Here is a 13,354-nt window from a genome sequence, read left to right on the forward strand (position 1 = left end):
AAAAAAAAAAAAACAAGAAGAGAACTAGAAAAAGTTTGACATAATGCAAAAAGTTTCTTTGCCTCCTCCCAGTCAGTTGGTAGTGGGGATGGAGAGGATTATCACAGTGCATTGGAATTCTAGGGGGTGAGGCAGTGGAGGGTAGACACATAAGGGTTACAAATACCAGCAGTCAAATTTTGGGTTGGCTCCAGAGAACAACTGACATTCTGTAATCACCCCTTAAAGGCACAGAACAAGGAAGCTTCCTGAAGTATTTCCACATAGGAAGTTCCTCTTCTCTTTGGAAATGCCTCAGTTAAACCCCTGCATCGACAACTGTTTGTAGATAAGTCTCTCATGCCAGGGAAAGTGTCCAGGACACTCTTCGCCCAGATATAGATTATCACCAGAAAAACAAAGGCTCTAGAGCTGGTCTGAAGACAGGCTCACTTAGGCCTGTTAGAGGCAGGGCTGTTAATACACACAGTCATAATCAGATTAGCAGAACACTGCTTGTAATACAACATTTAACTCAAACAGCTATCACCTATCCCAAATGCAGCAATGTTCCCCAGAGAAGAAGTTCTACAGAGAGGGCATCTCTGCCTTCCAGGGGGCCTTTGGGAATATCAGGAGACACTGGTTCTTACAACTGGGAAGTTACTCTTGTTAGTACACACAGGTCCATGATGCTGCGCAACACTCTCCAATGAACAAGACTGCTCCCCACAATAAAAAACAACCCAGTTTAAAATGTTAACAAGCCAAAGATGAAAAAGCCAATTTGGGGTATTTTCTACTTAGACCCCAGCTGCCATTGGAGTAGGTTTGCTGAAAAAAATAAAAACAAAAACAAAAAAACAAAAAACTCAAAATAGGCCAAGGTTCACTTATCATTAGGTGAGGGAAGAGGCATGAGGGCGGAGTACATATCTCCTGCTGACTGCTTTAAAAGGGATGTCTACACCTCCATCAACACACAGGTTTTCCCTGGTTTGATTTCCCTCCTCTCTTAAGGCAGGTAGATACTTCTGATTTCATTTGCCTTATTCAGTAGTGACTCATTCACAGGCAGGTGTACTAACTGGCACACCTTGGATGGGCTGATAATGCCTTTGTACTACCATGAGAGAAGTGAAGAAGTATCTGTGCAAATTAGCAGTCTTTTAGCACCGTGCCTGATCCAGCATCCAAGGGTTTTCATCTGTGCACATAAGAGGCTGCCTAAACTTGCTTACCCGAGGGGGCAGGAATCAAAGGACTGTGACTAACGAGCTTCTTGCTCTGGTTTACTAGGAGCCTATCCAACTCTGCCAGAGAAGCTGCCAGGATCACGGACCCTAAGCTCTGCTCAGCTTGTGTTAGGACAGTAGTTCTTAACCTGTGGGTTGCAACTCCTTTGTGGGGGGTCAAAGGACCCTTTCACAAGGGCCATATAGCATATATTTACATTATGATTCACAACAGTAACAATCATAGTTAGGAAGTAGCAACAAAACAATTTTAGGGTTGGGGACATCACAGCATGAGGAACTGTATTAAAGGTAAAGTAGCTCAGTAGGTGGACTACCTGTGCAGCATGCACAAAGTCCTGTCCTACTCCCTAGCACCCCATAAACCAAGGCACAGAAGCCTGGAACCCCAGCACTCGAGGCAGAGGCAGGAGTCAAACACGACTGCTGTTGGGGGAACAGGGGTGCAAAAGAGAGGTGGAGTTAAGACTCACAATGATCTCAATGCTTGACAAGACCTTAAGCCAATTTCAAAACAAGGAAACCCTCTTGTTAACCACCAGATTGAGTAGGTTGTTTTTTTTCCCCTTACCATTCCCAGGAAGGTCACACTAGGGGAATTCTTTGGCTCAAATTTCACTGCTACAAACAAAGGTCCCTCCTTTCTTATTAGACATACGCAATTCCTTTTCCTCAGAAACGGAATTTCCTGAAAAGTTTAGCTAACATCTTCTCCTTACAATTTTCTGCAAACATGCTCCAGAGCCATGATTTCTGGAAAAGCCTCTTCCTTTCTATTTCCCACAGAAAGTAGCAGAGAGAAGCTTGGTAAACATCCCAATGCAGGATGGCTGAGGACTTTACCTGCTTAGAATGGAAAGGCCTCTTCTCTTGGTGTCTAAATGATACTCCCTAGCCAACCAGATTCTACAAATTCTGTGGAGGTGATGAAAGGAAAACATTCTCCAGGAATAGTAACTTTCAGTTTCCCCACAGACCAACTGTAACTCTATAGTTTATCAGTACTGGAGTTGCAAGTCAGCCTGGAGGCTCGCCATAGAGTGGACAATCTGCCCCTTCCCCACAGAGTTAGTCAGGTCAAAGAATGGCCTGTGGCTGCCATATAGATTCTTATCTTTTCTTAGATTCTGTGCTAAATTGTGATCCTGCTAAAAAGGAAAACTTTAAGCTAAAATGCTTCTGAATATTTATGTCCATCTGATATTTTTATTGGCAATGCTTTGCATCTGAAAGCTGAGTCATGCTTTATCACTTTGGTCTACTGCAAGGGAAGGTTAGTTGACTGCTGAACTACAACACATCAGTCCAGAAACTCAACACTTACTCCCATCATGAACATGATTCTGTCCTTAGAATGGGTCCAGAAGACCTTTATGCAACTCCTAGAGTGCTGGGCAAATGACAGAAAGCTTGCCTCCCATTGTTTTCATTTCCCAAGAGCTCAGCTAAGAGACTGACCCTCCCTTCAGACCAAAGTCCTCTGCTGGGAAGAGGCCTAAATAAATAAATAAATAAAGCCCCCCTATTAGGAAATTTAGTGAACTGGATTCTGGATTCCAACTTAACAATCAACCTGGGGGAAGGGTAGGGAGTACTGACCATTTTATAGTAAGTACATATTGACTTCAACAAAATAGTTCAGCACTTCACTTCTAGGCTTGCTTTGTCAACACCCTCAGCCTGTAGATAAACACCTGCCAGAACCCAGCTGACTGATTCCAGCCTTTATAACCATAATTTTGGGTGGTAGTAGCTTATTCTTAGAACACAACGAAGCTAGCTGGTGACAGCTAACAGCTACTGAACTCTGAGCATTCTGAGGAAACTAACACACCAGACGTAAAGCTTATCCAGTGAATCTTCAGCTTCATCAAAACCCAGAACATCTCTCTAAACCAGTAGTTATCAATCTGTGGGTTGGGACTCCTTGGAGTGTCCAAATGACTGTTTTACAGGGGTCGTCTAAGACTATCTGTGTATCAGATATTTGCCTCATGATTCATAATAGTGACAAAATTATAGTTATGAAGTGGCAACAAAAATAACTGTATGGATTGGGGTCACCACACACGAAGAACTTTATTAAAGGGTTGCAGCATTAGGAAGGTTGAGAATCACTCTTCTAAACCAAGGGAAAAAAGACTTTCAAATCCAAACACAACTTATGCCCTCTATGGGCTCCTTTTGATATCAAGTCTGTATTTAAAGGTTTTGCTTGCTTTTGAAACAAGGTGTTACTTACATAGGGAATGGTTCAGAGCCCCATGCTTGCCCGAGTTCTCAAGTCCACTTTAGAAAGTGACATAGTATCTGCATCTTCTCATCTACTTTAAATCATATCTAGGCTACTTACAATACCTAACGCAATATAGATACTTGTCATGCTATATTTTTTGAAATTTGTATGATTTTTTCATTATTTTGTTGTGATTTTCTACTCTGGGTTTTTTTCTAAAATAATTTTCAATATGTAGTAATTAAACCCATCTATATATATAGAAAAATGTAATTCCTAACATCATGGTAGTGTGGAAAAACTCAGAAATTATCTCCTTACTATATATCTAATTTGTCTGGTACAACATGGCAGAAACCACAAATAAGCACGTTCCCCCCCCCCCAATTCTATGATTAGTCCTTTACTGAAGATTGCTGGTTGAAGCTCATCAAAGGGATATAATATTGTAGACCAAGGTGCGTCTGAGGGACCATCCATATGAACATCTACATGAACAAGGTCAATCTTATTGCCTACCTTGGGGAGTATGCACAATACGCACAGTACATCGGCCATTTGTTTCTTGAGGTCAGCAATCTCTTGTACTTTCGATGAAACAAGACTTGTTAAAGTGTTTATGGCCTTGGTGAGGTTGGAGACCTATAGGCTGAGGCTATCAACTGATGTGGCTAACTTTGACACTGAGGATCTGAGTTGAGAAACATCAACTTGCTGTTGAATGACTCATCATCGATTGCTGTGATCAATCTGAGTAACTTTCCTTGCCTGTCTCAACTTTTGGGCTCAACAAACCAGTACTGGATTAGATGTTCTTAGACTAGATCCTCTACAGACATCAATAGTACCTTTTTGGGGAACCTTCCAATCAGAGACCTCGATCAAGTCTGGGTCTTCCTCTCTTTGGGACTGGCTACTTGTTGACATTGCAGCACCTGAGTAACTCTACCAAGCAGAGAACCTTGTCTGGATTCACTGATGCTTTTTATAGTATTGGTTCCACAAATAATCACTTTAACAGGCACTCAAACTACAGTGATTCAGGAACATTTACTATAAAAGAGCCCCAACTGCCTCTTGAACCCTCAAAAATACCACCGTAAGTGAACAGTATCTTTTTTCTAATGTTAACTTGCACCCTTTAGGAAAAATGTATGCACAGTACACTGTTGAGAAAATGAGGCAGGTTGGGGTTACAGCTCAGCAGAATACTCGCCTAGCAAGTGAGAGGCCCAATATACACCTACATAAAAAATTTTAAAATAATTCCTTCACAAACTAGGATCTGTTGAGATAAAACTGTTTCACAGCCTATTGGGATAAACTTCAGTTTTCTAAATAAAAATCATTTATCTGGTTAGATGGATAATTTTAAGTAACTCAGATCCCCGTAAACTGGAAAAAATGGATGCATATTTATACAAGTTTCTGCTTGCAAGGAACTTTGAACAGAAAAGAAAACGTAAACATATAAGCTAACAAAGGACAGGCCACATTGCGAATGAAACAGAGGTATATATGTCATGGGTCTGAATGTTCTCTAACTACAAAGACACTCAAATATGATGATCTTTTGTAGCTATAAATTACACTATCTCCAAATGTGGCTTTTGCCAATATCACACTGGGGTCTGGTCTAGAATTATAACCTCCCAGAGTCAGTGTGCCTCTGCTTTGGTGCCAGTAGCCCATTTCTCCTTTTTGAAATAAGGTCTTACTATATAGCTGTATGAGAACTTGCAACCCTACGTCAGTTGCCTAAAATGTGAGATTATAAGTGTGTGCTACCATGCCCTCACTTTATATTCTGATAAGGAGTGTTATCTGTAGAAATAATTAGCATTGGTGATGCAAAGCAATGCTTTGGGGTCTAGCTATTTGATCACTTCCTATTGTTTTGATTTAGATTCATAAAATCTCAGTACCAGAAACTATAATAAAGGACTAAACATTTTGCAATTAAGACTTCCCAAACTCCTATAGGCAAGGAATTTGTACTTGAGGGGTCTCAGGAGTTAAAGCCTGCTTGTTTGCAAATCAGAAATTTCTTTGATTTAATGTTTCACTTAATAATTCATGAAAACCTTACACTGTTTCATAATATATCAATAATGTTTCTCTGAAACGTGTACAGAACTAGCATTTCTGGAGAAGGCTCAAAGCTCAGTCTGAGAAACAGGGCGGTGAACACTTTCACTGCAGTCACCAAGTCTAATTCAAGAAATCATGAAGAGATTCTTAGACTAAGAGACAAGGCTTTCTTCCATATCCTTAATTGGCTGTAAAGATAGAAGGAAACCACAAAAGAAAAATGTTCAAAACTGTTTTCTTAGACATCTAAGAGACTCTGAAATTCTACACAATGTGTTTTGGTGGTAATGGAAGTAAGAATAAGAAACCAAGTGAAAAAGACAGACTCTCAACTGATGTCTAAAATTTAAGCATTAGTGAGAAAAACGAAATAAAAAAGGAGGGCAAAACTTACTTTAAAATCTGCTAGTTGCTGGTTGATGACATCCACTTCAGTTCCCACAATCCATTGAAGCGCTTCTCCTTCCTCTGCAGCTGTGGCGGCATCATTGAGCGCTTTCAGTTTCCTATAGAAGTCCTCTACTCGGCCCAGCGTCAGCTCTAGCTGCTCCTGGCGAGCTTTCCCTCGCTCTGTCAGTTTACCACACTGCTTGTTAAGGGCTTCTAGCTCCCTCTTGAGACCCAGTAAGTCTAACGTCCCCTCTTCCTCCAACATTTTTCGACACTCTGCTTCAGAGTCCTCTATGTCAAACCTGAGGGCTTGGATTTTGTTAAGGAATAGCCGTACATCCTCAATTTGTGACTGGAGGCTATCCGTGTCTCTGCCAATGGCTCCCATGCCATCTAGCTCATCATCCAGGTCAGCCAATTGAGAAAACATTTCTCGGACTCGACAGTGGAACTGCCCAATCCCCTCTAGCTTGTTTTCCATGGTCAGGCAGCTACTGCTCACTCTTTGCTTCACTTCTAAGAACTCCTGCTGTGCAACCTCAGCTTGATGTACAAGTGGGGAAGCATCCGATCCATCTGGAGCATCTTCTACGAGTCCCTGAGTGAAGTTCCTCAGGTAGTCTACCTGAGGTTCTAAGGCCTGCAGCACTTCTTGCTGAGCCTTTAGCTTCTCCAGATTCTTGTTACTACAGGCTTGAGAGCCCAGGGCATCAAAGATTTCAAGCTGGTGTTTGGCTCCTTCAACTTTCTTTTCAATATTCTTAAAGCTTTCCTGGAACTCCTTGAGCCTCTGAGTCATTTCTTCTAGAGAGCTGGTTTTGGCCTGTAGCTCCTCAGTAATGGCATCCATGCTCTGGTTGAGCCCAGCCTTCTCATCTCGGATCTCATCTTCATCTATTTCTGAAGAATTGATCAGAATGTCAGCAGCACTATTCAGTATTTCCAGCAAGGAGCGACGCTTCTCTGCCTCATTTAGCATAGCCTTTGACCTTAAGAGGCTGGACTCCAGTTGTACTGGATCCAAGGTAACCTGCAGCTCAGACATCTTGGACTTGCACTCTTCTATCCAGGGCACAAGGTCTTCCACATGCCCCTGATACTTCTGAGCTTTCTGCATACAGTCCTTGAGCTTAGACTGTCTATCTGCAGTTTTTTTACTAAGATCTTCCCAGTGGCTTCTGAGTTCAACCAATTGGTTTTGTAAAGTCTTTTTCTCTTCTCCAGGGGGCACAGAAAGCAGCAGAGCCTCCCCTTCAGCCACAATCACCTCATAGGAACCACTGTGTTGATTAAGGTTCTTCTGAAACTCTTCATTCTCTTGTAGCTGACATTGGAGCCGTTCCAATTTTGCAGAAATTGGGCAGTTTTTTGCTTGCTGGCTTTGTTTCTCATCTAACCAGGTCCTCAGCTCATCAAACATTTGCTGGAATTGCTGGGTGCTGGCAAGAGCTGCCTGAAGTCTGTTCATGCGGTCAGCTGACATAAGAAAATGAAATTAAAATCAATCAAGCCTGAACATGGAATTTAATATGTTTGCTAACAATGTATAATCTAATCTTAAGAATAAGAAACAAATAATAATTGAGAATCTGCCATAAAAATAAGAACAAAATCAGGTTCCTATATACATTGCATCTGACTCAATCTGACACACTTAAGTTATAAAACTGAAAGTGGGGCTGGAGAGATGGCTCAGTGGTTAAGAGCACTGGCTGCTCTTCCAGAGGACTCAGGTTCAATTCCTAGCAACCACATGGCAAGCAACTCCCGTTCCAGGGGAGTTCCAGTTCCACCCTCTTCTCATACATGCAGGCAAAACATCAATGCATATGAAATAAAAATTTTAAAAAATCAAATGGACCAAACAAACAAACACCCAAAAACCATATCATTTCTAGAAGAGGAACAAATTTCTTACAAATTTTTTTGTTTAAAACAAAAGGGGCGGGGGGCAGGTATGATGGTGCATGCCTTTAATCCCAGAACTACAGGAGAGGCAGGCTGATCTCTGTGAGTTCAAGTTCAAGGTCAGCCTGATTAACAAATCAAGTTGTAGGAAAACCAGGGCAGTTATACATAAAAACCCTATCTTGAAAAAACTAAAAACCAAACCAACTCAAACAAAACCAAAACCCAGAAAAAAACAAAAACAAAAATGGAGAGATGGCTGAGCAGTTAGGAGCACTGAGTACTCTTGGAGAAGACCAACCCATGTTTAGTTTCTAACACCAACATGGCAGCTCCCAAGTCCTTGCAATTCTTTTTTTTTTTAAAAGATTTATTTATTTATTATATGTAAGTACACTGTAGCTGTCTTCAAACACTCCAGAAGAGGGCGCCAGGTCTCGTTGCGGATGGTTGTGAGCCACCATGTGGTTGCTGGGATTTGAACTCTGGACCTTTAGAGGAGCAGTCGGGTGCTCTTACCCACTGAGCCATCTCGCCAGCCCTGCAATTCTTGTCCCAGGAAATTAGCTACTCTATTCTTGGCCTCTGTAGAGATTACGTGTAAGTAAATAATAAAAATTTTTTAAAAATCCCAAAATACACTCTCATTTGCAATCATGGGGTTGGATATGCATGTGCATTGGCAACATAGAGAAAACAAGGGCTGTGGTTAAAAGCGTGTCCATAAGGCCACCCATCAGTATGTCCAGAGGTGCGTGCCTGCAGGCTAGCTGATGCGGTGTTAAAGCCAGCACTGTGGTGAGCCACGTGACGCTCCATACACCCCAGTGTTCACTGTGTAACAACCACTCCATTCTTATTGTCCCTGGAAGAAAGGATAAGTGGAACCTTATGCTAGCCCCAAGAAGCTATGGAAGGGTCATTCTACATTCTTGGCCTGCCTAGCCATTCCTTTTGTTATTCACTTGAGATACCTGCAAGGTCTTCTAAGCCTTGGAGCGGCAGGGCGACTGTTTCCAAACGCTTCTTCAGCTCATCCTTGAGGTACTGCTCACCAATGAGCAGGGAGAGTTCTTGGCACAGCGTCTGAGCCTCCTGAATCTCATTGTCTAATTGTCCCAAATCAGACCGAATCTCACTGGTCTCCTCTAGCTGCTGCTTTACAGCATCAGGTTGGGTGCTGATAGCCGACTGGCCACTCAGTCGCTGTCCAACGGCCTTCACCTTTTCTGATAAGTCCTGGAGCAGGTCTTGGTATTGGGTACTTTTAACAATAGCTTGGTCAATTTGGCTGGAACGGGAGTTGAGCTTGTCAGTGAGCTCAACCCACTTCTGACTGATGCTTTGCAGATCTTTGTGTACTTGGCTGGCAGATGGAGACACATCTCCAGGACCTGTTAGGATGCCCTGAGCTGCCTCGTTCAGCTGCTCATGCTGCTGCCTTCGTGCTTCAAATTCCTTCAGCATAAACTGGAACAGAAATAACACAGAGATGTTTAGACAGAGAAAGTAGATCTAAAAGCAGTGTCAAAACAAAAACTGAGTTTGGACTGTGCCAGCCCATTTTGAAAATAAGCCAGAAAACTCTAGGGACCAGATTACTAAGATAATGTAGCTCTATCTTTAAGAATTGCTTAATACTACTTTATTCAGAAAGAATCACTGATCCTATTTTTCTCCTGTATTTTTTCTACTCTGTTTTAGTATTGGTTGCTATGGTCATTGTAGACTGAGAAATAGGCTAAACTTGAGCAGCCACTTCACATCAGTCCTCTGAAACAGTTTCCATACTGCTCCCTGTGTTAGTCATAGGAGTAACTAAGCTTGTCACTTAGGCACTCCAGGCTTCAGAGCTTCTTCCTTTACTGGAATTCCATGATCATATACCATCTGAACACTGTAATACAGTACAGCTAGAGAAAGACCGTCATTAAAGCAAGCACCATGCCTTTAATGGATTTATTATTGACCTCTGCTGCTTTCCAAAGACATTAGAATTACAAGTGCTGAGGCCCGAGGGCCTGTGCCCCAATTCTGGCTGTACTACTTTAGCTGTTTATCCTTAAAGAGCTTCCAAAACACCTTCAAACCTTAGCTCCCTTAGAAGGAGGAAAATAGGAAAGTTCTTATCTCAGCTGCTGTAAAAATTAAACAAGGCAGTTCAGGGATAATACCCAACATCTTCACAAAATAAGACATGATCTCAAGAAATAAAAGGTGTGAAAAGGTGAACTATAATCAAATATAATGAGGGTGAAGATTATAAATCGTCGCCACTAGTATGAAACTGCTGCCACAAGAGCCTGGAGGAGGAGTGATGAAGTATGGGCTAAAAACAACAGGTCAAAGAGCGGAGATAGAAAAGCTACCACAGTTGTCACAAGGAAGAATGGGCCAGTGAGGTGGCTCAGCAGGTAAAGGTGCTTGCCACTAAGACTATGACTTAAATTCCATATTGAAATCCAAGAAGTTTCAGAAATGAGAACCAACTTCTTCTTCTTCTTCTTTTTTTTTAAATAAGATTTATTATTATGGGTGGCCATGAAGCCGAGTTCTTGAGGAAGCATGGTAGGGAGAAATCTCTGTGGAGAAAACGTAAGTTTCTTAGTGGAAAGGCAGTGTTTTGAATAGTCTCTAGTGACCCCGATGGAAAACTGGAACTTGTCAAGTGATGAACAGCAAGATGGGAATGCTTCAGAATTGGACCTTATTGAAGAAAAGAATCCAGTAGCACATGAAGATGGGAATGCAAATCCTGAAGAAATAGTTGGAGATACACGATCTACAGTAAAAAATATTCTGTAATAATTTGAAGGTGACATTATCAAGACACTTCACATAAAGAGAAAATGCATGGAAACTTATATCAAAGATTCTTTCAAAGGCAGCAACCAGAAATTTGGAACCTTTGGAAAAGGAACAAACAGGAGAGAAAGAAGATCAACAACAAATTTTGTATATAACTACATTTCAGAACGTGGCTGTGGATGTCCAGAAATTCAATGAAGAACAAGAAAATCAGTGAATAATTCTCAAAAAGAACAACAAGCATTAAAACTGTTCAAATGTAGTCAGAGCCGGACCCTGGAAACAATTAAAGATATGCATGAGAAGTCCATGGAGGGTTTGATGAACGTGGAGACCAACAACTACAATATGCTTTTCGATGTAGATGGTGAACTGAGAAAAGAAATGTCTGTGTTTAAAAAAGACATCATGAAGCATACTCTGAAGTGCTCTTCTACTTTCCCATCTTCAGCCTAGTGAAGCATGCAAATTTTTCACTTGCTGGTACAATTGTAATCAAATAAAAAAAATCGCTAACTTTGTTGTCTCCTATGGAACAGCATTTGAAAGGCTCTTTAACCCCTGTTGTTCTGATGATTCTAAGGAGGAAGTTAACCCCGAGGGATGTGATTAAAAAGTTAACCAGGAGGTACACCTTTAGAGTCAAAATAGAACCGCTTTGTTTTAAATGTGTAAGAGCTTCTTTATATTAACTTCCAAATAAAATGTAAATGAATAAAAAAAAGATTTATTATTATATGTGAGTACACTGTAGCTGTTTTCAGACACCCCAGAAGAGGGCGTCAGATCCCATTACAGATTTCTGTGAGCCACCATGTGGTTGCTGGGATCTGAACTCAGGACCTCTGGAAGAGCAGTCAGTGCTTTCAACTGCTGAGCCATCGCTCCAGACCCCAAGAACCTACTTCTGAAGGTGTCCTCTGACCTCCACATGTGTGTGGTGGCACACATGTTCCTGCTTCACTTAAAAAAGAATGACTAGTACTACTCCAAACAGAGCAGCGAGCAGGACTAGTGAAGGGTGCCTCATGGAGGGCCTAGGATTAGCAAAGGTGTCTAATAAATGAAGCTGGCAAAACATGCTAGGGCAAGACTGTAAAAGACCTGACACACAACACTGAACAAAAGTTTAGACTGTTTAACAGGTCACCAAGAGACACTGAGCTTTTGAATATACACAGGTATGGAAACTGTATGTAATTGTGTCAGCAATTGGGAGGCTGTTCTCATGGCATAGTCTACAGATTAAATTTTCACAGAGAATGGAGAAGCTATAGTTCTCAAACTATATCATAACTGCTTGTTACTGATATTATTAAGAGTTCTGTTCTGTTTATTACTTGATGAACATCTTGATACAACGGAGAAAAGTGAAATAATGAAATCTACATGCTGAGAGTAGCATTGAAACCCAGATCTCTTTGCTCTAGGCATTAATCAACTTTGCTCACCTGGACCTGCTGCTTCTGGGCATTCAACATGTTGGGGTCAATAGACAGGGGACCAAGAACTCCCATCATTAGCTCCTTCTCCATCAGCCAGGGGCGGAGCTGGGACTCTGCAGCCTGGAAGCAGGCCAGGTGGCTTGCAGATTCCTCTAGCTGCTTTTGGCGAGCCACAGTAACCTCGGTGGCCTTTTCCCATCGGGAATCTGTTGAGAGGAAATGAGAGAATGCATTTGGCTTGGTCCCTAAGCTGTACTCCTTATATTCTACAGGAAATGACACATGGGCCATTATTTAACATTTTTAAAAATTAAAAATAACTTAAAAACATTTAAAAACTAAAGTAATACAAATAGTTCTATATGTTCATTAGACTGGTAGTGGTAAGAAGCTGCAGGCGATGAAACTGTATGGAAGCTCCCCTCCCCCACATGCTCTGTATAAGTCGGATTACGTATATTACAGTGTTATTATAAATATTTTCCAAGAAATTTGCTACAAATATTCATTTATATTATGTGTAGTTAAATACCATGAACACACAAATTATTTAATCAGATTATTTCCCATTTTCCTTTTAATTTTAAATTAAAAATTAAAATTTTTATACGTGCGTGTGTGTGTGTGTGTGTGTGTGTGTGTGTGTGTGTGTGTGTGTAGATATCTGCACATGAGCGCAGTGCTCTTCAGAGGCTAGATGTGATGGAGCTTTAGTTACAAAAGGTTGGGAGCAGACCAATGTGGGTGTTGTGACCCCAGTCTGCTACAAGAGCAGGGTGTGCCTGTAACCACTGAGCTATCTGTCTAGCTCCAGGTATTGTTTTGTTATGTTTTTGAGACAGGGTCTTATCATGTAGCCCTGACTGCCCCCCCGCCCCCCGCTTTTGCCTTGCACTCACAGAGATTCACCCACTACTCCCTCCTGAGTGCTGGGATACAAGGAATGGGTCACTACTTCCCACTTTCATTTTTATCCCCAATACTCCATTAGCTTCTGATCAGAGTAGACTATCAGTTTGACTTGTCCTAGGAAGCCAGATTGCTCTTGACTTGAATTTCTAAAATCTCCCCTGTTCAGGTCATTATCTGGTCCTAGAGAGACAGGCCTTTTGCTTCCTTAAAAAAGTTAATTGAAAATAATTCCAAGCCGGGCGTGGTGGTGCACGCCTTTAATCCCAGCACTCGGGAGGCAGAGGCAGGCGGATTTCTGAGTTCGAGGCCAGCCTGGTCTACAAAGTGAG

At 41.6% G+C, this 13,354-nt stretch overlaps 1 protein-coding gene and 1 pseudogene across 4 annotated transcripts in view; one reads left to right on the forward strand and one right to left on the reverse strand.

The window, feature by feature from the left end:
- Window positions 1-13,354, reverse strand: part of Macf1 (microtubule actin crosslinking factor 1) — a 338,558-nt gene that overhangs the window by 78,018 nt on the left and 247,186 nt on the right. For all 4 annotated transcript variants that reach the window (XM_029476566.1, XM_029476567.1, XM_029476565.1 and 1 more), the window contains 3 exons: window positions 12,120-12,319; window positions 8,835-9,330; window positions 5,957-7,428 (listed from right to left, as the gene is read on the reverse strand). In XM_029476566.1, the coding sequence (XP_029332426.1) occupies window positions 5,957-7,428; window positions 8,835-9,330; window positions 12,120-12,319 (2,168 nt within the window). The remainder of the gene's footprint in view (window positions 1-5,956; window positions 7,429-8,834; window positions 9,331-12,119; window positions 12,320-13,354) is intronic.
- On the forward strand, window positions 10,475-11,241 carry LOC110292353 (annotated as a pseudogene).

The sequence above is a fragment of the Mus caroli genome, chromosome 4 (genome assembly GCF_900094665.2).
Source record: "Mus caroli chromosome 4, CAROLI_EIJ_v1.1, whole genome shotgun sequence".
NCBI classification, from domain to species: Eukaryota; Metazoa; Chordata; class Mammalia; order Rodentia; family Muridae; genus Mus; species Mus caroli.